The 25,703-nt window shown below is 36.9% G+C and overlaps 1 protein-coding gene and 1 pseudogene across 1 annotated transcript in view; both read right to left on the bottom strand.

Annotated features, from left to right (window-relative positions):
- Positions 1–25,703, bottom strand: part of Scaper (S-phase cyclin A associated protein in the ER) — a 308,858-nt gene that overhangs the window by 147,825 nt on the left and 135,330 nt on the right. The window contains exon 22 of the mRNA XM_028781560.1: positions 19,005–19,131. Coding sequence (XP_028637393.1) covers positions 19,005–19,131 — 127 coding nt within the window. The remainder of the gene's footprint in view (positions 1–19,004; positions 19,132–25,703) is intronic.
- LOC114632955 lies at positions 7,396–7,759 on the bottom strand (annotated as a pseudogene).

The following is a 25,703-nucleotide window of genomic DNA, read 5'->3' as shown; positions in this document are numbered from 1 at the left end:
CCTCTTTTGGAATCTGGAGGTACCAGATATGCAAATGATGCATAGACTATATGCAGGTACTCATACACATGAAATAAGTACATTTAAAAAGAGTAGAAATCATTTTTAGTGGCTGGGGAGATGGTTCAGAGAGGATAATGACTGCCATAGAAGCATATGGTTCTGAGTTTGGATCTCCCAGAACTGGCATATAAAGGCAGGCTTGGTGGTGTGTGCTTATCCTCTGAGAATTAGGGAGGTAGAGACAGGAGGATAACTAAAGCTCACTCACCGGTCAGCCACTCTTGCCAAATCAATGAGCTCCAGTGTCATTGAGATCTTGTCTCAAAAAGTGAGGTGGAGTGAGACAGAGGAAAGCATGTGATGTTTTCCTCTGCCCCAACATACATGTACATATATATGTAAGTGCAACCACCTTATGTCCCCCCGAACACATACACATGCACTTACCACACAAACACAGAAAAGGGGAAACTTAATGACTTTTTTAAAGATCACAGCAGGCTGGGGAGATGGTTCATCAGAAAAAGGGCTTTCTGTACGAACACGAGGAACTGATTCTGATCCCAGCACCCGTATAGAAAGCATGTGCAGCATGGTGGCACAGATTTGTAATCCCAGTGCTGGGGACACAGACAAAGAGATTCCAAGTATCTCTCTGGTCAGAGAGCCGACCAGAATTATCGAACTTCAGGTTGAGGCAAAGATGCTGCTTCCCAAAATAAGGTTGAGAAGCAAATACAAGGAAACACCTGACTTCTATCTCTGGGTTCTACACCCACATTCACACCCATGAAAGGACCACGCAGATAAACAAACAAACAAACAAACAAAACCAAACAGGCTTTCTGGACATGAAGAATAAAATATGATGATTATAACTAACCATATATTGGACTATTTTAAGAATAAACCTGGGTAATTAGGAAATTAATAAACTATAAACGATTACGATTTCTAAAGTTATAACAGCCAGAAAACAAAGAAAAAGGAATAGAAAAAGTTAAAAGAGAGTGCAACACATGTTTATAAACTTTTGTTTTATAATAGAGTAAGTAATGAAAATCATTCTTATCAGTAATCGTTTGGATGGAGAAAAAAACTAAATTAACTCTCTCTCTCTCATGTTATGAAAAGAAATTAATTTCAGACAGATACTAAACTAAAAGTAAAGGTAAAACCACAGTCTCAAAAATATAGGAGGTGGGAGGATATCTTATAAGAAGGGGAAAACTATTAATATAAAAATGAGATCAATAAATTTGACACACTGAAAGTAGATACTTTGAGGTCACTTAAAAGAGCTAAGAATGGTGTCTAAACTTAAGAGAAAATTCTTATAAAATGGTGGAAAACCCACAAAAATTTAAACAGGTAGCCCATAAAAGGAAAAATCCAAATGGCCAAAAAATATGTAAAAGTGCTTGAACCTTCCAATAGAGAATTCCACCTGAAAACTATACAAGATATTATAATAGCCACAAAACTGACAGACATTTAAATCTTACACTAATATTTTAAGGGGAGGGGAGAAGAACCAGGGCCCTCACATACTAATGGGAAGACAAACTGGTGAAATTGCTTAGGAAAACTGCTTAACATAGTATAAAGGTAGATTACGGGTATATATACATGACCTAAGAATCTCTCGGGGGAGTTTTTATTGTGGAGTACCAGAATACATGCCTAAAAGTACACTTTTAATAACTCAACCAGGGACTTCTGACTACGACAGTGGGTGAGAAGCTATGTCTGGATGAGGGCTAGGAATGCTGTGCCACTATGCTAAACTTCTTTCCCTAAACTACCAACCATTAAGAGCTATGTACGCTGTATATGTCTCAGAGGAGGACCTTGGCTTCTAACAGGCACTACTGCTAACTATGCTGCTATAGCAGCCACAGGCATCCCACTGACCAGCATGAAGTATCCTCATCAGAAGTGCTCATAAGAGGGACAATGGGAGCTTTAGAAACAGAAGTCCAAGCTGTTGAAAACCAAGCATGAGAATGTGTAGTGGGGGACAATGTGTAGGGAGTGGCCTTGGAACCTGAACCAGTGACAGACAGACAGACAGACAGACAGACAGAGAGAGAGAGAGAGAGAGAGAGAGAGAGAGAGAGAAACACTACTCTTTGTCCCACCATCGATGGATGGCAGAAGTGTGTAGTGAAACCCAACACAATATCCTAATTACCCACACAGGTATATAGATGTGCAGTCCTATAATTTCCCTTCAGATTCTGAATCACAGAAAGCCCTGCTTATGGGAACGCTCTATCTCTAATTCCCTATGAGAAGATTGAAACGTGCTAGGCTATGGGGAACTCTTACCAGTGAATCCAAACACAAGTCCATGCTCACATAAATCTGGGGTACAGTGAAATAACTTGTCTGAATTAATAAGACAGCACTCTACCCCCACATCTGCAGGGACTATCAAAAAAACAACCCAGAAGGAAGAATAACAACAGCATCCCAATGAGGGGAAAGTATTTACACAGGGTTTACTACCCTCTATTTCATGTTAGTGCCATTTAAACTAAAACAAAACAAAATAAAAACAAACCCTTTTTTGTTTTTTTAAATGGCTTTGCTATCATTTCCAAGTGTTTTACTTTTATTGTTACACTACTACATTTTAGCTTACATCTAACCAGAAATGATATTTCTGACTGTCCCTTCTTTGTCTACACTGACAAAAATCTTGATGTTGCCACACCAATGACAGCTTGTCTGCCACCTCTTAGAATTCCAACTTACTCATTACCTTCTTCCTCCTCTAGTCCTTTACTTCATAACTTTAAAATACCTTTAGCCCTCAGAAAATTAGAGCCTACATTTCCCCCAACCAATAACCCAAATGAAGCTTGGTGAACTAATGAGTTGTATTTGGGTATGGGTGAGTGGTTACTTATTAGGGACAGAAGTGACTCACAGACAGCTGCCCCAGTAAAAGCCCACTTGGGCATGAGTGATAGCTCACAAAGCTGGGAACCTGGAGCACAGGCCACAGCCTGCAGGCAGCTCAGCAGGTTGGAGGGTATCCTTTCCAGGAGCTTCAGCTGGTCTCTTCTTCTTCCTGGCTTCTGGGCTTGTCTGAGAGGGATTCTTTAAAGTCTTGGGGAGTGAGGGGCCTAGTGAATCTGGCCATTTGTAGAGACTTTCTGAAGCGATTGTGTATTTAACTCCCTATGTTAAAAGTTTCCCTGCAGGATGGAGTTTCCATCTCCCCTTATAACACCCTGTCCTAAAATATTCTGGTGTTTCATCTCTCTATCCATACCACCATGTCTCATTTTCCATCCAAGAGCCAAGGTTTTAATTTCAGGAGAGACTGCTACAGAACTGGCATATAGTTCAGAAATCACATTTTCATGATAAAACTAGAAAGGCAAAAGTGACTCTGAAAATCCAAACTACTAGTTTATCTTAAAATAAGGAGAATGGAGTATGAGCAGGAAAAAAAAAAGGAGAGAAGACAAAAGGCTCCAAGATATTTGCAAGATTCTATTTCTCAAATGGACACTGGTAAGATGATTTTAAATCATTATATATGAGTGTCTTCTATTAAAAATGCATATTTTGTTACAAAAGGCAAGAGGTTCAAAATATAATGGAAAAATAGTCAACAAAGACTTAACTTGAATAGTTATAATAAAATTACCAAAACTGTGTGAAAAATGTTTCTATAAATTAGTACTACCAATATTCATCTGTGACTTTTTATTATAAATGCACTTGACTTTTAAAAAAGTGTTTTCATAAAAGCCACATCAAGTAATTCCAGATACGATGACAAAGGCCATTATGTTTGTATCAAGAAAGGCTTATACCTTAGGAAGATCCATTTTAGAAATAATATTCACACAATGAATTTCATGAAATATCTTACTATTGACATATGACACAATATACAAATTAAAGTATTTATTCAACTGAATGAACTTTGTTGATTCATGCACTTGTTTAATTACCACATAAAATACCCTTTCCAGAAAGTTCCTGCTGCCTCTTTAAGAGTCAATTTTCTTTACCTCAAAAATGTCCTTTCTTAGCTGGGTGGTGGTGGTGCACATCTTTAATTGTAGCACTTGGGAGGCAGAAGCAGGTGGATTTCTGTGAGTTCAAAGCAGTCTGGTCTACACAGTGAGTTCCAAGACAGCCAAGGTTACACAGAGAAACTGTCTCTAAAAAGCAAACAACAATGATAGCAACAAACAAACAAAAAAGTCCTTTTTTAAAAAATATAATTCATATATGTTAAACCTTTGTCAGACTGAAGAACCCCATTTGTAAGGATGTCTTGAGTCTTCTAACTCAAGGTAGCTGAGTAACATCTAACAAAACATTTCTTTTTTCTTTAGGCTATAAATATATCAATTTCTGACAAAATATGGAACCAAAGAAGCTATTTTAGTTAATTATCTGATGTTCTGAGGCAGCAGCTGTGTAAGCTGAGAACAGCAAGAACATAAAATGAATTTCTGGTATTGAATACTTTCCAGACTTTCCAGTTCTACACTGAAAAATTCCAGCTGAAAATAAGAGACACAAAACCAAACAACACCATGGGCTGTGGCAGACCGGCAATGCCTAGAAGCCTGGACATAGTGTTCTGAATTCAATTAGTGGTGAAAATTCTCAAGGCTGAGTGATTTACCCTCTCAGCCTAGGTGTGTGGTAAGGACCTGCAAATAGCTGGAAAAAAGATGGAGAGGAATTTTGATGTTTGCTCTTTGTATGTTAATATAAATTTCCATGATAAAACTTGAAAAGCCCATATATGACAGGGTTGGCTAAAGACATTACGAAGTACATTGTGACTTGCCTTTCTTCATCCTAGTTCAAACTGTGAATCCTGCTAGCTATGTCTCTTGCTTATTCAGGTTGAAGAGATTAACAGCTGAATCTCGATTTAAATTTGGCAGCAATCTAAAAACTTAGTAAGGGCAATTGGATAAACTCCACATCTAGTCTGTCTGCTTAAACTGTTTACTTACGGCAACAGCATACAAATGTCTCATGTTTCTGATAAACCACAAAAAGTTCCTGGGACGCTATTACTATCCAATATAAAAGCAATGTTCGTCATCACAGAGTAATGAGAGAAGTCAAAGCAAATACAAATCATGCTCACTTGTACCAAATTCAACAAAATAGCAAAAATAAGGGAAATGTCTTTCTGAGTAAAAAAAAGTTTCAGAAATACATATGAAATAATTGAGCCTTTCTGTAACAGGATTCTTTTGTTTAGAACAATTTATTTTATCTTGAATTTGTGATGATAACTTTAGGCTGACATATAGAAAAGATTAAAGAATGTAAAGAATAGCTGTAATATGAACCTAGCATTGTCTGTGAAAAGAACAGAAGCAGTCAAGAGCAGAAACTCCGCATGATGCTGGGATGTGCACAGTTGTAGCACTTTGGAGACAGAGTCAAGAGGATCACTTGAGTTTTGGAGTTTAGACCAGCCTGCCCACAGTAATAATCTAGCTCAAAAATAAGCAACAACAGAAAAGCAAAGCCACCTGAGTAATGGGTCCTCTATACACTTGCTTCTCTGAATAATCACTCTTCTGAGAAAACATCAAAAAATTTCTATGATTATTACCTATGTATAAACTGTAATACATATGTGTGTGTGTTAGAGAGAGAGAGACTGAGAGAGAGAGAGAGAGAGAGAGAGAGAGAGAGAGAGAGAGAGAGACACTGAGACAAAGACAGATTTGGCTATTTCTTGAATTTTATATTACTGTAATTTAAAAGGCATATAGATACATACATATACATACATACACACACGTATTCTGTAAGTATTGTGAAGTTGACCATACCCAATTTATAGTTTCCTTGCTGACAATAATATTCAACCAATATTATATTATATGACAATCTCATAAGTTTTCCTTTTTAGCCTCTGATATTTGAGTCTCTATGATCGATGCTGTATTTGCATATCTGTATGGATCAAATATGATATGAATGCTCAAAACTTTAGTCAATAATAGGAAACTTGTAAAAAGTGAGAGTACCAACTTATAACTATACATATATGTTCCTATCGCTCTGGATCTTTTTCGAGACTTGCTATTTTCACGTATTTGAAATTCTGTCATTCTGTGATATAAATCATATTTAAAAAATGAGTTGCTAATTTAAAATTTCCTGATTAGTAAAAAAGCTATCTTTGAGTTTACTGGTTATTCTGTTTTTTTTCTTTTAAAATGGATAATCTCTTATTTTCTCTGTTACTAGCAGTGTTTATTCTTTGAATGAATGAAGTATAAATTCTTCAGAATAAATCCATTATTAATTTGTATGAAATCTTGTTAATTATACATATAAAATTCCCTTATGATGTTCTTTATTCTTATAGATGCATATTGTTGAATCAAAGTTTCTATTCTTTTTTTTTTTCAACATTTGATATGCTTTATTGACAGGTGACAAGAACAGGTAAATACAGTGGGGACTGTGTGGGGAACATGTGCAGAACGACTATACAGGTGAGGTGCAGAAATCCCTAGAGGGAAACCCACTTCCTCAGCATCTCACCGTTTTTCTGGGTGTTCACCAGCTCAGCTGACACCAGTCGACAGGGAGTTTACTTTGCAAGACTCAGCAGCTAGATTCTGCATTACACAAAGTGACTAACTGTGCCAAATTCTTAAAATCTCTTCAGGTGTGGTTTTTGTCACAAAGCAGTTTTTAAGGCGATCTCTAGAAAGGACAATCCACACCTTTTCAGACAGCCAATGGAACATCTAAACTTCAATCTGTACAACCTAAACAGTGGTTACCGTCCTCTATTGTACAAACTCCTTATACTACATACACAAATAAACAACAGGCAAAACAACCTTCATAATAAGGTAGCCTAGGTCCCAGCTACTTGTCACTGTTATGTCACTAAGAGTCTTCTGATGTTTCAGAAAAGAGGGACAGTACTATCGTGTTTTATAAGCTTTGGTGACAGTTGTCGGTTTTGTAAAAGGACTGCATTCCCCTACCCCCACCATTGCAGTCTTGTTTCTGGCCTCTCAAGTTCTTTGAAGGGAAGGAGAGGAGAGCAAAAAATCCAGGAGCAGCCCACCTCTGAGCCCCATGCAGGCAAGCCCCAGAGCTCTTGGTGGGCGGCTGGGGAGGGATTGAAAGGCACACAGCTCCTCAGCGTCAGTTAAACCATTCCTCAGACATCTGCCACGTTGTACAGGGTACATCCATGCTCACTCTCTGATTAACCTTTAATTCACTCAACTAGTACATTTCTTCAAGCCAAAAGTACATGAGTGCTTAATACTGGGGAGAAAGCGAGAACAGCGTGTAAGTCTCACGTCTCTTTCGTAGACGGCAATGAAATGGATGACTTGCTAGCACATCTCTTCGGTCTGTTCAGTTCAGACAGCAACAGCCAGTTCTGTTGGGGCATAGCAGGCTATGCGGTTGATCCTGAGCCCTGGGATGCTGGCTGTGCAGGGGGCTGTGTGGTCCCCTGTGTCTGCGTGGTGGCCAGAGGAGAGCCAGTCTGCAGCTGGGCCTGAAACTGGGCGAGCTGCTCCGGACTGGCCAGTGTCTTCAGCAGATTGTTCTCCTGCTCCAGCTGGGAGTTTTTCTCTATGAGTTCTTTGATCTTTAGAACCTCCACTTCCTCTCTGACTGCATACATCAAATGGCTTTTCACCAGATCCATAGCTTGCTCTATTTTGTTGTCGATAGCTACCACACTTGCACCAGAGCTTAAAGCCTTTGTCATGAGCTCTCTCCTTACCCACCCACAAGATCTTGGCAGACTAGGAAGCTCTAGTCACTTAACACAGAGACAAGATCTCTGTCTCAAGAAGGACTTGAGCAGGGAGGGTTACGGCTGCCAAGGTTTCTATTCTTAATGGTCAAATTTATAAAGATTTCTTTTTAATGATAATTTTAAATCTTTTTTGAGGGAAGGGCTGATTGGTGATGCAAGACCTCACACTGGTCAAGTAATATATAACTGAGCTACATTACCACCCCAACTGAGGAAAACAGCAAAGTAAACAGATATTAGCTAACATTATCTTTTAAAAGATTAGGATTTTAAGATTTGGAATTAATCTTGGTTTAAAAGTAAATTTTCAAAAGATATAAAAATCACTATAATAGCACCTTTCCTTACAACGCGTTATTAGCATAATTAATTACATGAACAATTATGTTATACAGTGACAGCCTCACACATGAATACGGTGGATGACCATATGCACATCCCATTCACTACCTTCTACTGTAACCACTCCACCTCCTTGAAGTTCTCATCTTCCAAATTTTTTCCTTTCTAGTATCACATTTTAAAATCTAGATTTCATAGAACACATAATCTATCTTTATGAGTTTGCATTATTTTTCATAACATAAGGTTGTTTAGTACTATGAATTTCCCTACAAATGATGTAATTCCATTCTCCTTCATGGGAGCTATTGATGTAGCCAAGGCTGGTTACTGATTCAGTATGGTGGTTACTGTAAAGAAGGTCATTATTGAATGGGTGGGCAGGTATCTTTATTGTATGCTAATTTGATTTCATAAGTGATATTCACATAGCTAGGATAGCTGGATCATATAGTACTACCTTTATTTCTTTGAGGGCATAATGATTCCCATAGAGGAGGCACTAATTTACATTTCTACCAAAAGCTCCAGAAGAATTTTTATTTTCCATCAAAAAACCAAACTGATCAGCATTTGGTTTTTTTCTGAGGACACTCTTCTCCTAACAGCAGGGATCAACGGAGGAGGCTTGAGTCGCATGTTCCTGATGGCTAAGGTTATTTAACTTTTTCATATATTTACTGTATTTCTTTTCCTAGTAAGTTTATTATTGGCAGATACAGGCTCCTGATTTTTTTTTATTGTTGTTGTTGTTGTTGTTGTTGTATACTGGACTGAAACTGCTTATCAGATCAAATGGGAAACTGACTTCTTCTCTTCCTATCTTTGTGTATTTTGTTTCTTCTCTTTCATTTATTGCTCTAAAACTAGTAAAAGTGGAGAAAGTAAACACTTTTGCTTCCTCCCTGATTTTAGAGGGAATGTTTTATGTATTTTCCTTCTTAGTATAATTCTGGCAACAGGCTTCCCACACATAGATTTATGTTGAACACATTCTTAATCACTACTTTTCTCAACCTTTTCATCATGGAGGGATTCTGGACTTTCTCAAAAGATTTTTGTACAGAATTTATGTTGTACCATATTAAATCATTATTGCTTAAATCATTATTAAGCATAAATCATTATTGCTTCCCTGTGTAATGAGTTTTATGTTTTCATTTGGAAAACTGGCCTACCATTTCACTAGGCAATTTAAGGATAACACTACTTTGCAGAATGAGTTTGCTAGCACCTTCCTAACTGTTGTAAGAAATAATTTATATAGTATTGTTAATTTTCTTCTTTTAAAAAATACTGTATGTATATAGGGGTTTGGCCTGCTGATGAGAGCCAGAAGAGAGGAGATTACTGGAGACAGAGTTACAGATTGCTGTGAACCACCAACATGGATGCTGAAAATTAATCTTGGGTCTTCTGGAAGAATAGCCAGTGCTCCTAACTGTTAAGCCATCTCTCCAGCCCCTGCTGTTAATTTTCTTTAAAAGTATGGTTTGGGTTGGCAGTGAACTGGTTCAGTCTCAGAGTTTCCTTTGTTGGCAAACTCCATTACTGCTTCAGTTTTCTAGATCACTGTGCACCAGAATAAGAAGAGTTTTATATTAATTTAGTTTGGGTTAGTCAGATGTCTTTAGAAATTTATCCATTTCTTCCATATTTTCCAACCTATTGGAATATAACTTTCAAAATATTTCCTAACTATCCTTCTGCTCCCACGGTTCCTGTTATAATATACTCCACTTCTTCCCCAAATTTCCTAATTGGGTGTTTATAGTTTTGCTAAGATCTTGTCATTCTTGCTTAATCAAAAGCATCAACTCTGTTTTATCTTTTTTACTATTAGATTCCATTTTATTCAGATCTGTCTCATTCTCTATTACATCTTGTTTCCTAATTTTGAATTTGATTTTTTCTAGTTTTCTTAAAACCTTGAGGCTCACAATTAGATTGTTGGCATGTGTTAGCTCTATTTTTAATGTAGACATTTATAGCTATAATTTCTCTCAGCACTGCTGTCAGTACATTTCAAAGCCTGTGATAAGTTATTTATTTGATTTTAGAAAGTTTGAAATTTCCCTAAGTCTTTCAATGAGAATCCTAACTTTTTCAATGGACCATTATAGAGCACATTATTTATTCTTCCTGTGTTTCTGTCTTTTGGATTTTAATTTTAATCTGTTCTGGTCTATAAGTTAGAGGAAAATATTTCAAAATTTCTGCATTTAAGAGCTGTTTTATGGCCTATCAGGTGATCAATTTGGGATAGTTCCATGAGATGTTGAGAAGAGTCTGCATACCCTAAGTAATGTATGAAATATCCTATAAATGTGCACTAAGGTAGCTTATTTTTCCCATTTATTTATCATACGCATTAAGTCTAAAGTTCTTTGTTGAGTATATAATCTTAAACAGTTATAGCGTATGTTCATGTATATGGTTGGCTGTGCATGTGTCATGGCACTTGTGGGGAAGCCAAAGGAAATTTGTATGAATTTTCTTTTTCCATAATGTGAGTACTAGAAACCAAACTCATGTTGCTATGCTTGGTGGTAAGTTTATATCCAGTGGCATTTGTTTTGTTAAACCAGGCATACCAATATTTGATGCACTTATAAATAATATATCTTGAAGGGCCTTTTTCCTTTATTAATATGTAGTGACCTTTATCACTTCTAAATTTTGATTATGGTCTGTTTTGTCAAATGTGAGTGTATACATAGCTCTGTTTATTTTAGGATTCCAATTGTTTGGAATATCATTTTATATGCATTCATTTTAAATCAATGTAGGTATTTACTAGAGAGCTGAGAGTTTCTTGCAGACAGCAAACCATCTTGTTTTATTACCTACAATTACCACCATATTGTGTCATTTCAATGGCTGCGTTAGCGCTAGGTAACTGGGTGCTATTACATGTAATAGTCACTTGTCTTCTTACTGCAACAAAATACTTGACAAAAGGAACTGAAAAAAGGAATAATTTATCTTGGTTCATACTTTGGAGGCTATAGGATATCATGGTAGGGAGGGACATCACAGTGACAGGAGCTTGAGGAGGCAGCTAGACACACTATATTTGTAATCAGACAGAGATAAATACTGCTGCTGTTAGTTTTCTCATCTTTTGTTGTTGTTGTTGTTTTGTTGTTTGCAGTTTAGGACCCAAAACATGAAATGGTGCTACCCACATTCAGAATAGGTCTTCTCACTTTAATATACCTAATACATATAATCTCTCATAGACATACCCAGAAGCTTGTATCCTCGGTGATTTTAGATTCTCTCAAATTGACAATCAGTATTAGTTGACTGAAATTAATTGAAAAATTATTGATTTTTTCACTAACTGAAAAATATTATTAACTTTTCTTTTATTCATCCAGAAGTTTGTTGATCTGAGTTAGCAATGTTTGATTCTCTCCAAGTTCTCAGTTGTTCTTTATTTTTGTAACATTTATTTTTGCTCAAGTTCTCATGATTGTATAATTCTTTCTTCTTCCTTTGTATGTACTATCTTTTTAAATAATTTTTTACTATAATGCCTACTTGAATCAGTGAACATGAATTGATTTATTTATTCTTATCATGGAAAGTCTTTATTTCTCCTTTGATTCTAAAGGACTTTGTTGGCCATGACGGTCCTGTTGGCTGTGGCAGTGTTTTAGAACATGGCGTCACTCTAGGCTTTCTGGGCACTATTGCTAAAAGGCGTGACGTCACTCTATAAAGTAACTTGGCACACTTCTCTTACACATCACATCCTGGTTCTGTTCTTAAGAATTTTAACTATAAAACAAGACATGAAGGATATTTTCTGGTTATGTGTATTAAGAGTTCTTTCTTCCTGTACTTGGATGTCCATTTCTTTCCCTAGGTTTGGGAAAAATTCTTTAATAATTTTTACTAAATAGGTTTTCTATATGTCAGTATTTTTCAATAACAACAGAAAAGAAAATTACAAAAATAATGTATAATAAACTATGAAGTTCATTAACAAAAGTAAAAGTAATAAAAACAAAAGAATGAAATAAATGTGATAAGAAAGAGGGAAGTAAGGGAGGAGAAAAAAAGAAATATGAACAGAATATGACAAAGAAGAAAATAATCAAAACATTACAAAAAAGAAAAAAAATACATAAAATTTGGCAAAAGCAAGACTAATAAAAATAGAAACACTGTACTTGATAAAGTAAAAATCAAACAGAAAATAAAAGTAAAAAGAAAAAAGGTTTAAAAATATAATTGGAGACACTTTGAAGGGAGCTCTGATCCTCCATCTATCAGGTGCATAGTGGTAGGTTAGTGGGTCACAGCTGGAGTTTATTATGTCTGATGTTCTTACTGTGCAGGCTGGTACTGTACACAGGCTGTGAGATGGGCAGGCCAATGGTTTACTGTCAGTGTCAGAGCTGCATTCACTTCAGAAGATTCCCTTCTCTGTGTATCAAGAACCAGCTGATTCTAAGAGCTTTGTTGTTTGTGGAGTAGGAAGTTTCCTAGTTGTCCCAGAAGCACCCTGGACTGTATATTCTAAAGACAGCAAATGTTCAAACTGAGAGCTGTCCTCTGAGTTCCTCAGAGGATACAGGAAGCAAAGTATGGACTTCTGCACATAAAGGTACCAGGTATTCCGTCTGCCTGTCTCTGTACTTTCAGTTGCTACCCAGCAGTACGCTGAGGGGAGAGCAAGCATTAATAAGTGATTTGTCAAGCGTAAGAGTTCCCAGTCCTACTCACAGCCACGCACACACAGCAGGGATGCAGCTCTAGAATGTAAAATACTAGTCACGGGCATGGAGTTAATAGCTTCCACAGTAATCACAGGTAATGGCATGGAGTTAAATGTCTTGACAGTAATCCGCAGGTAACAGGATGTCTTGGGGTTACTACTGCTGTGATGAAACACTATGATGAAAGTAACATGGGGAGGGTTTATTTCACTCTTGGTTCCGTGCAACTGTTTATCATCAAAAGCAATAGGGCAGGAATTCACTCAGGGCAACAACCTGGAAGCAGGAGCTGATATAGAAACCATGGAGGGTTGTCAGTTACTGGTTTGCTCAGCATGCTTTCTTTGAGGACTCAAGACCACCAGCCCAAGGATGGAATCATCCACAATGAGCTTGGCCTGCCCCCATCAATCACTCATTAAGAAAATGCCTTACAGCCAGATCGCATGGATCTATTTTCTCAGTTGAAGTTTCCTCCTGTTAGATAATTAATTCGTGTGTCATAAGACTAGCCAGCACACAGGACACTGAGTTAAAAGACTCTGTAGTAAACCACAGTGTAACAGGGCTGAGACACTGTGGCCACAGAACGTGCAACCACTTTACTCTGTGCTGACAAAGCTCTTGCTTCTTACGCTATATTTCTATAGCAGGTTTGCATTGGACCCTCCCCTACTGTAAGACCATCTCAAGGTCATCTTCTACCTCGATACTATGGCTGGATGTCTCCAAGAGTCTTTGTTTTCAGGTCCCTGGAGTTGTTTACTATCTCTCACAAAATGATACCTGACTAGAGGTCTGTGAGCTTGTCGGGGTGGGGAGGAGTGTAGATTTCTAATTTCATAACTATGCTGACACACAGATGTCACTATCAGCAAAAACCCAGGCACTGGATTTACCATCCCAGAGAAGTCAGGGTTTCTTTTTCTACATGACACTAGTCTGCTGCTACCGAAGCCTGGAGCTTCCTCTGTTTGAGGCTTTGTCCTCCCTTTCCCTGGAGAAGCAACAGGGGGAACTGCAGACTACTCTCTCCTCTTCACTGTGCTGCCTTTCTGTCTCTCTGTTCTGTTTAGCTATCTGCTTAGCTTCCTCTTGATGTCCAATGTCTTTCTCACTTCCTCAGATTATGGTTTTCCCTTTTTCATTCTGACTCTTCTACCTCATTGTTGTAAGAAAAGAAAGTCTAACCCATCACTTTACTTAAAAATGATATAATTTTTAAAATTCATTTTAATTTTTAGTGAATGGGTGTTTTGCCTTCATGTATGTCTGTGCACCACTTACATGGCAGACGCTCTAGAACTTGAGACACGCATGGTGCTGGGAAAGGAACTCAGGTCTCTGAAAGAACAGCCAGTACTCTTAATTGCTGAGACATCTCTCCAGCATTCCAAACTATATACTTTTAAATTACAACATACATCTTGATTCATTATGCTTACTTTTTTCCATATATATGAACATGTGTGCATATATATGCACCGATGTGTGTGTGTGAGCACACACATACACCACACATACACACACAAACTCACAGTGTACATTTTTCTCATGGAGTATGATTTAACTATATTTTGGTCTTTTTTATTCTTAAAAAAATATCTCCATTTCAGATCTGCTGACTGGTCCTTTGGTTAAGAGATTGAGAAGGCGAGTGTCGCCTCTCGGAGCCACACGAGAAGCCTACTCTCCAAGTTGCCTTCTGACCTTGGCATGCATATACATGTACAAGAGTACTCACAATAATAAACAGTGTAATGTTAAAAACTCATATTTTAGAAACTATATTTCAACTTTCATAACGATGTATTTAGATTTTTGCTGGTATTTCACAGAATGTACAGCTAAGATTGAGAAAAAATTAGAAATAATAGTAAGCTCTACTTGTAGATATTTAACATGCTGACATTATCAATGCGGCTGGCTTTCATATCGTCTTTGTAACTAGTGACCTTATTATAAACTTGCCAGTTATAATAATTTCGATGGAAAGAAGTTGTGTACAATTCTATCACTAGCTAATAAGGACATACCTTTTTCTTTCAAAATCTTACAGCTTGTCTTTTTTCTGTTAAACAGTACTTGAGAAGTATTAGTAGCAGACACTTCTCTTTTTTTGCTTCCCATTTTACAGGGGACATTTAAAACATTTTACTTGTCTGATTTTCATTTAATTTTTTGTGGATGTATTTTGTCAGACTGAGAAAATTTCAATTTCCTCACAGCATGGCCTAATATGGATCTTTATAGTGACTAAGAAACTATAGTGATACAAAACTTACCAAATTCTTTGACTATATTTTTTAAATGAAAATTTTTTCTTTCTATAATTTAATTTTCCACTGTTTACTGTATCTTCAATAAATCCAGATTTGCTCTGAAATACTAATTTGTCTTAAAACACATGCACACACAAACACAGACACAGACACAGACACACAGACACACAGACACACAGACACACACACACACTTTATCATCCAGTTTGCTAGAATTCTGCTTAGGAACTGAGAATCCAAATTTGTGAATGATGATGGCTTATTAAGTGGCTTATTATTCTCCCACCCCTGTATGATAATGCTTAGTGGACTTCATTATGGATCTTAAATCTGTGTGTTAACTTGTAGATCTTGGACCATTCTTAGTAACACTTACTTCAAATGATACTTCTGCACTAGTCTCTTCTAGAGGAGTGGTTCTTAACCTAAGGTCATGACCTCCACAGAGGTCACATATTAAATATTTACATTAAGTTTCATTACAATAGCAAAATTATAGTTATGAAGTAGCAATGAAATAATTTTATGATTGAAGGTCAGTACAACATGAGGAACTGTATTAACAGGTAAGAGCATTTGGAAAGGTGCAATCCATTGCTCTAGAGTATTAGTTATACACAAACATGATATATTTACTGTATATCACACCACTTATGCTCTTCTCTTAGTTTTGTGTATTTCTCCCTTGTACAAGCTTAGTCTAAATTCCTTCTTAAGAACTATCTTCCAGAATACTAATTCTCTCTATATCCAAAATTTTTTATTATTATTTTTATTACTACTATTATTATTGATTACTGTAGTTTTCAGGTCTCAAATGTCCATTTTCTCTTAAGAACAAACGTAATCCGACCTTGCATTTGGTAAGCACAGTTATATGAAGTGGGTAAGTGTGCTGATACTGATTTCTATTTCCACCAGTGTTCTCCTTACATGCATAATTAGTTTACTATCCAATACTCTATTTGGAAATTTTGTTGAAACGATATGAAGTGAAGACTATGTTATCATTATCCAAAGTAAATTTTATATCTGCTTCTGTTAGATTCCTGGTTACTAGCAATCTGAAATCATTTAAGTCCTTTGGCAGTGATTTGGAATCCCTAGTCAAGTTGATGATGGAGAACTGAGTATATACTCAGCTCTGCAATGATGGATATACTTCTACCCATGAGCTCTGTTCGAGTACTCGTAAAAAAGAAATGTGAGGCCTAAGATGAAATATCTCTATTTATTTTACCATGAAGAACGCTACTTCAATGATCTCAGACCACTTCAAACTTAACTCAGCATTTGAAATAACAAACGTGGAATAGGGCTGCAAATAACTTTTGGGTTATAATTTGTATACTGTGCCAAGATGCCTCCTTCATGGTCTCTGGCAGTAAACAGAAGTGCCACTATATAAGGACGCAGGCTGTTCTGGTCTGATCAATATGGAGGAAACCTTCTATTAGACCCCACACCTCAGCAGCTGTTACAGTTCTCCTTTCTCCAACTGCCCTCAGGCAGGCAGGTGCTCACAGGCTCTACTTTCTACGCTTTTTCTTTTGCTTTGCCATTACAGTTCTTTGAAGAAAATCCCACTTTCTCCATTGAAAAAAATTTTGAGAGTTGATGCAAATCTACCCAAGACAAATATCTCTATATAAATGACTTTAATGTCATCATTGGGAAGCAGAGGACAACCTGGTCTACTGACCTAGTACCAGGACAGCCAGGGCTACACAGTGAGACCCTGTTTCAAAGAGAGGGAAGAGAGAGACAGATCCTCAAAACTCACTTTTTACCCTTCTCAGTGAGAGGTACTTAGAGGCCACCAGTCCCTCTCTTGTCACTGACAGGCTGCTTTCAAATATTTCCCTGGGGTTTTGTTACTCCAGGCAGCTTTCCAAACAGAAGATAGTTATTTACAATTCCTAGCTGAATAACAAATATTGCCTGCTGAACTCCACTTCAGTGTCAGTGCAGCTTTACAGAACACTGTCTCTGTGAAGCCAGTGTGTCTTGGCCAGGTGAAAGGAATTTCAATATGAAAGCAGCAGAGGGTCTTTCTGTGGCTCACTTTACACTCTTAGGTGGTCCTGCAGGCTATGCTCTAAGGACAGCTTCTCAGCAAGGTTCCTGACACAGACCATTAAGACTAGGAGCCAGACAACAATTTTTCTCCTCTACATTATATAAAACCAGTGGTATTTTGGTAAATTGCCCCTTTGTGTATTAAATAATCTCATTTAGGCATTTATACCTTTTTTTATATAGATCATATTAACATTATTTCTTAAAATTTCTTTGAATAATTCAATCTAAAATACTTTTTCTGAGATTAGCTACAGTCTTGGTATCTTTAAACAAAAACCATTTAACTCAATTTTTAAAAATGATCAGTATATAAAACATTTAAGGTTTCTTTAATCCTGCCATAGCAAACTTCTAAATACTCTACCTAGCACATGCTGACAACTTGGAATTTATGAGCTCATCAACACTCTGAAAGGGGTATTTTAGAGAGGAACTCATTATGCGTTTCTGCCACAAGGCAGTGCAGAATGTGCTGCTGCTGGTTCTTGTGGAAGACTGTACTGTCTATGCCAAAGTGCAACTTAGCATAAAGGTTTGTCATTCATATAGCTGAGAACCCAGCAATTCTACACCCTAGCTTCAGCACTGACTCTCAAAATAAGGTTTTTGGACTCATATCACTACCATCTCATGGGAACATATTAGACATTAAAATTCTTGGGACCCACCCTAAAACAACTAAATCAGAAATCTGATATGTGTTTTAACAAGCTCTCTAGTGATTCTGATGTCTGATAAATGGGTAAAATATAGTATTAACACAATCAAGTACTTTGTAATACAGAAGATGAATGAAAATATTTCAGGTATATTTATAAGACTAATAAAATAAGAACAGAAATCTGTCCAAAAATATGTCTATGATATATTTTAAAGAGGTAAAACACACAATAGTTACTATATTTTTTAAGAAAGAAAAATTTGTATTACAAAGCAATAAAACTATTTTCAAAACAAGGAAACATTGTTTCCAGGAAACATTGTTTCCAGAAAACAAAAATAAAAATACTGCTAACAATTAGAGATAGTCATTACTTTAAATGATAAATGAGATTTCATCTAAATGCTAACAAATTATTAACTTGTGATATTGTTCTTCAGTTGCCAGGAAATAATGTAATTACAGTATGAAATTCAAGACAATTTGTAAGAATTATTGTAAAAGAAAATTGAAAGACATGAGAAAGCATGAAATTAGCCAGATAATGAAGTAAATACACAATAAAAGGACTAGGATAAAATAAAGTGTTATTGATATTATTACCTGGAACTTTACACTTTTACACTTAACATTTTCTTCTGTGTATAATATGAATTATTCCATTAGAGTCAGTACAGACTTTAAAGCATTGCTGAGACAGTAAGTAACTCTTAAATTATTAAAAAAAATTATCAAATTTTCTGTCCAAAATGGGTAGGAAATTAGTATTTCAGAGATACTTTGTTTTAATTTATAAGCTATATAGTTCAGTGATCTATAATTTGTACCATCAAATTAAATGTCTGTATAGTTATCAGTCCAGAGTAAACAACTTATTTATAAGGGGAAAATTATCATAGAAAACCATGGTCTAATTAGGACTTTACTAAGCGAAAGAAAACAACAAAATAATATTAAACCAAAACTTTTAAATTCTTTATCAATTGTTGGCTGACTTTCAACAACACAGAAAATAAGCACAGATTCTGCTGTATTTCTTGTCCTAGTGAGAAATCATCTCAAAGATCAGGGTCAGGCAAGAAAGGTTTGCTACCTACCTCTTTCTCCAGTATTCTAGCAACCTCACCAAGAGTCCGATCCAAAGCTGAAGCCTTGGTAGTTATCCAAGAGCCACTGTCTTGTGCTTGTAGTTGTTTTACAAGATCTTTGGCTAATCTCTGAAGCCTTGAATACAAAATGAACAAAAACTGTATTAATTAATTGTGTGTGTGAATATATATATGTACATATATATATATTTGATTATAGAGTTCATTTTTTCTAAACATGTGAAAAACATACTACTCTCAATATTCTACTTGAAACTTCTCCAGAGAGAAACAAGGGGAGGCAAATAAACAACTCACAGACTATAGCTCTTCAGTTTTAAAAATTAATTTATTTTAAACACCAAATTTTATTCCCCTCTAGCTCTTCATTTTTAAGACCACATCTAATGCAGCAATCAGCAGACAACATCGGTCTTGGCTGTAGTGACTGAAACCGTCCTTTTTGTGTGGAAACTGACAGGATGATGATCTGGAACATAATAAAGAACCTAAGAAACTTCATGTTCTGCATAGAAACACTGGGAATTCCCACAGTATCAATCTTCCCATGCTCCACTTCACAGAAGCATCTGGTGTTAATTTTTACAATGATAGAGTATCCTCTGGACTGGGTCTAAGAATGTCACTCCTTTTCTAGATTGATAGACTTCTCAGAGAGGGAGCCCAGGTTAAAGTTTCGTGGTTGCCTTCCCTTTACTTTCCTTTACTTCTTCAGACCATTCTTTGTTCTTGGTTGTTTGCTTGAGCAGCAGATGAGTCAGACATTCTCTCTCTTATCTGTCTTAAAACTTTTCAAATATGGTAGATTTCTTAAGATATAAGTATAATCAAATTCTTAAAAATTTCTTAGACATTCCCTCTTTTGTTTCATTTGCTATTTACATTAGACATACCCCAGCAATGGCAATAATGTCAATTTAGTTCCTACCATGGAATAGCCAGTCAATTCCTTGAATAAATTATTTTGTTTAGTTGACTCTATTAAAACATTTGAGTCTTTTCCTCATGACTCTGACAAACTCAACAGTACTGTAGATTCACGGCCTCAGTGAATTTCTCCTTCTGCTAGTTTCCCAGCCTTCACATTCTTGCTTCACGCCATTCCACTCTCTTTAGAATGTAAGCTTCTTTTCTCTCTTTTGCTTTTATAAGAGTTTATATTTCATACATAGAAAAGAGGCTATTGGAAGAAAAATAAATTTTGCCATTATCTCTAGTCACTGATCCACTCATCTCTCCTCTGACATCACAGGAAGGTCCCTCTTCATCAGTAGAGCTAAACCCTCTACACAAACTGCAACACATGAAGTCCTTCTGGACCTCAATACTTTTTCTTCCTACGTTAGTCTTTGAAAATGCTCATTTCTTCCTGAAATGCTTTCTCCATTTTCAAATTACTCAGGAATTCCTACTTATTTCTATTTTTAGCACAGAAGTCATTGTCTATACTTTGGATATTTCTTTAGTGCACTCATCACAAACAAATTGACTACTTAGCTACCCATTTAATGTGTGCTTTTCCCATGAAGAACTTTCTATGATGACATATATGTCCTTTATTTGAATAATTCACATTGTAATTGCTAGACTCTTGTGGTTATTGGAGTATATTAAGTACTGAACACTAAATTGTATTGAATTTTGATAATTTAATGGGAACGTGTGATTAGAAGCTACTGAACTGTGCAGTGCAGAAGCAGATGTAACTATACTATATTGCTTTGCTATTATGTGCTGCTTGAGTTACTAGAGAAGTTGGCTCTAAAAGTACAGTAGTCTCCCTTCCCCCAACTTCAGAATCAAACATATTTATGACAAGCTTTTCCTAAACCCTGGTCTGGGCCACGTTGGCCCCTTTCTCTTTATCAAGAGAGGCAAAGATAATGAGAAGCTCAGGTTATTAAACACACTCTGTCCTCGAGAACATCTAGAAGGAAGACATTTCCAACAGAGGTGACTATTAGTTATCCCCCAATATAAAAATGCCTACTGTGGGAACATTAAGTCAGACGTTCAGCCACAGGAAGCTCATCCATGCACAAAAATTTAACCAGGAAGTCTAGACGACTACTTAACTTCCTCAGTTTTCTGCTGGATGTTGTGAGCACCAGATTTGATTGATCTGTTGCTATTTGTCTCTTTATTTGAAAGCCTCAACTATAGGGATACCTTGCACTGTCCTGGGACTTCCTTACTAGAAGCTCCCTCATCATCTGTTTCCCAGTCAATTTCTGCTATCTGCTTGTAATTCCCCAAAATTAATGATAAACACAAACTCTAAAACCCAAAGTGCCTATGCTTCACATCTGGAGCCAGCACTACAGATTTATTAACTCTAGGGATATTATTTACACTATGATTCTTCATCTTAAAAGCTGGACATCTCTCTGTCTCTCTGTCTGTCTGCCTCTGTTCCTCTGTCTCTCTCTCTCTCTTACCGTCTCTCTTTCTCCCTTCCCAGGTCCTTTTAAGATCAGAGATTTTATTTTTATTTTTTTACCAAATACCATTCACTTTAATAGATAATGAATAAATCATTGTCTAAATCAACTGTCAGTACTATACATCAAGAGGTCTAGACCTAACAAAAGGAAAGAGGAATACAAAATATAAAACAATACTAGCATCATTTCCCTTCTAGTCGAGTATGAGACAGACTCCTGTCTATCATCTCTCACTAGTTACTGACCCTACTGTGCCACTGGCAGCAAGTGATAGATAAGCAGCTACTTTGGCTTTTGGTTGAATAAAGTTTGCACAGTATGTAACTGAATATCCAGTCATGTAACAGAAGCTAGCAGTATTCTTACCAAGAATGCTCACGTTCCATTGGAAACCAGAAATACTTAGGGAAGAACAAGGACCATTTTAACTCACAGCATGAAAGGAGCTTACATTTCACTGAGTTATATCAATCTAAGGTTTATCAAAGTACGTTCAAGGAAAAATGCCAAATCAAGGGTGTACTTTAGTAACACGAGCTGAACCTCAGTGTCATTCACCTCTACTCAAGAACCTCAGACAATATAGGTCCTTTGAAGAAAAACAAAACATCTGATTTTGATGGTAATTATCAATAATTACCCAGCACTGCAAAAGTCAAACCGAAACCTGTACCTTTCTTAAAGTCTAAAGACAAGTGTGGCTTAGAAAATGCAGTTTTCAACACAGAAATTGTTATTGGGGTTACTTTTGGAAGGTTTTTCTTCCTTTCTCTTTCTTTCTTTTTTCTTTCTTTTTTTTTTTTTTTTAGCAAAAAGCAAAAGTGAAAAAAGGGTAAATCCTTGCCTAACACATAAGAAGTATCTGTCAGGTAAACAGTTTTGTGGAGAGTGCTAAGAAATGGAAATTTTATTCTTTTAAAAATATGAATGAATTCCAACAACTCTAAGCTCAAATTTGTCATTGACAGATATAAATACAAAACAATCTCTAGGGAATTATATCATTTTATGTTTACTTAAAATTACATATAATATATATGTATATAGCATACAATATATGTCTTGCACACACACGCGCACACACACAAACACATAGATATTGAAGCCATACCACTTGGCTAACAACACATTCCCTCCAAACCCGAGACTATTTAACAAACGCTCCAGCAGCAGCCATGGGAAACCTCTTTTCAAGGTGTTGGTCAGGAGAGTCCAAGAGGCTCTCCCAAGACAATTAAAGTAGGTTGTTGCTGCTGCTATTGATGCTTTCCAGAAAAAGAAGAAAACACTATTGCTGAAGACATCCACACTTTGGAAACTGTGGATGAGCAACTTGGTTATGATTGTGGAGCCTCTTCCCTGAGGATTAGCTTTCATCATATTGAAAGAAGAATGGAAGCTGCCAAGGGAGAAAAGCATTCCTATCCTAATGAACTCCTGTGAAACACAACAGTGCCAAGAATGGCAAGATATTCCAAAGGTGCAAGAGTGGAACTTACATCCTGAAGGCAAGCAACAGCCATTTAACTGGATTTAAAATTTGCTCAACTGGAGGGAATGTACACTTGGTACTGTAATTTTAGCCATGGCTGCTGAGGCTGGAGCCTAGAGGGTACCCTACCATTGCCATTTTCCTACCAGTGTAATCGCTAACTGCATTCTAAACATAAATCCTCATACTCACTATTAAGTGTAGCTTTCATCCTTCACTTTGCGCCCAGTAACTCGTTATGGAAAACCACACCATTTTCTGTTTTTAAAGAACTGTGCAAACCACATTACATGAGTATGCTGGATATTAACTAGTGTTACCAACTGTTATATTACTAAGCACTTCTTCAATGGGAAGAGCTAGGAAGTGTATACACACTATTTCACGTTCATAAATCTTTAAGTATATTTATCCATATATACGATATACATGTTACCAATCTAATTCACTACACTAGAGTTTTGCTATAGTCCCTGGCTTTACTTACTGTCCTCTTTAGTAGACAGCAACCTGTCTTTTGCCACTCTTAATATATTTACATATTTAGCCAATTGCCCTCCAAAATGTACTGTCTGTGCTGCTGTATAGATGCAATTGTCTGCACTTGGGCTTTTACTGCCCATTCAGGGCTCTTGGATATTCCTCACGTATTTGAATTTTAACATCATTTGGCATTGCTCCCACACCACCCTAATCCTCAAACGGTTCTGGCAAACTTTCCAAAGATGACTTTCTATCCCCACTCATTCTTACTGGATGCCCTACAGCAGGCCATGCAGCCCTATTGTTTCCATATCAGTCTCCAATACAGAACAATCAAGTGCCTACTGTGACATGATTGCCTCACTTAATGGCTTCAGTGCTGATTTTCTTTTAAAAGAAGGACAATAAGAATAGAGTGAGAAAATAAGCAGGAAGAATTCTAAAGGAAAAAAAATCTTTACATAAAATCTTTTTAAAAAACTGGATATTTTATTTATTTGCATTTCAGATGCTATCCCCTTTCCTCAACCCTCTCGAAACCCCCATCCCATCCCCCTCCTCCTGCTTCTATGAGGATGTGCCCCCATCCACCCACCCACTCCCACCTCCCCGCCCTCGAATTCCTCCACACTGGGGCATCCAGCCTTCACAGGACCAAGGACCTCCTCTCCCACAGATGCCTGACAAGGCCATCCTCCACTACATATACAGCTGGAGCCATGGGTCCCTCCATGTGCGTCCCCAAGCTGGAGGTTTAGGCCCTGGAAGCTCTGGTTGGTTGGTATTGTCACTCTCCCCATGGGGCTGCAAACCCTTTCAGCTCCTACAGTCTTTTCTCTAACTCCTCCATTGGGAAACCCATGATCAGTTGAATGGTTAGCTGTGAGCATCTGCCTCTATATAGAGTCTCTGGCTGACCTCTAAGAAGACAGCTATATCAGGCTCCTGTCAGCATGTACTTCCTGGCATCCACAACAATGTCTGCATTTGATGACTGTACATGGGATGGATCCCTAGGTGGGGTAGTCTCTGGATTGCCCCTCCTTCAGTCTCTACTCCACACTTTGTCACCATATTTGCTCCCATGAGTATTTTGTTACTCCTTCTAAGAAAGACCAAAGCACCCACACTTTGTACTTCCTTCTTCATGAGCTTCATGTAGTCTGTGAGTTGTTATTGTGAGCTTTTGGGCTAATACTCACTTATCAGTGAGTGCATATCATGTGTGTTCTTTTGTGACTGGGCTACCTCACTCTGGATGATATTTTCTAGTTCTATCCATCTGCCTAAGAATTTCTCAAATTCATTGTTTTTAATAGTTAAGTAATACTCCATTGTGTAAATGTACCATATTTTCTGTATCTATTCCTCTGTTGAAGGACATCTGGGTTGTTTCCAGCTTCTGGCTATTATAAATAAGGCTGCTATGAACATAGTGGCGGATGTGTCCTTGTTATATGTTGGAGCATCTTCTGGGTATATGCCCAGGAGTGGTAGAGCTAGGTCCTCAGGTAATGATATGTCCAATTTTCTGAGGAACTGACAGACTGATTTCCAGAGTGGTTGTACCATCTTGCAATCCCACCAACAATGGAGGAGTGTTCCTCTTTCTCCACATCCTTGCCAGCATCTGCTGTCACCTGAGTTTTTGATCTTATCCATTCTGACTGGAACTCTTTAACTACCAAGTTCATATAGGAAAGGCAGGAAGACTGTCTGACTCATTCCCTTTCTTTAGTGGTTTTATTATCTTCCAGAAATAATAACTTTTTACAATGTTATAAATCCCTGGCTCTCACTTGTTTGCTATGTTTCAATCAATCAGTGAAATTAATGATCCTCTGTGAATTCTAACTGCCCCATCTTTGGCAAGGGTACTCTTCAAATTGATACCTGAGTTCTTTAATAGCACAAACAATGGTCTTTAACTGCCTCCCTGCCAGATGTACGACAATGTATTGAGATCAAGAATCTCCCATTTATAGATATAATTTTTTTCTTTTCATGAAAAATGATGTTTCAGGCCATAAACAGTAAACACTATCTAACACAACTGCTATGAAGTCACTGTTTCTAAGCTCTTTAACAATCAAACATAGTAAGCACTGTATATGCATATATATGTATACATACATATACACACAAACATATATACATAAGCATATATATGTTAACACACGTGCAAAAATATATAACATGCAAAGTTTTAAAGATAAAACACCTTGTAAATTTATATGGGATCTACCAGATTTCTACTATATTCTACCA

The sequence above is a fragment of the Grammomys surdaster genome, unplaced genomic scaffold, assembly GCF_004785775.1.
Source record: "Grammomys surdaster isolate TR1022 unplaced genomic scaffold, NIH_TR_1.0 472, whole genome shotgun sequence".
In the NCBI taxonomy this organism is placed as follows: domain Eukaryota; kingdom Metazoa; phylum Chordata; class Mammalia; order Rodentia; family Muridae; genus Grammomys; species Grammomys surdaster.
The sequence above is the reverse complement of the archived record's forward strand: the minus strand, read 5'-3'. Positions and strand labels throughout refer to the sequence as shown.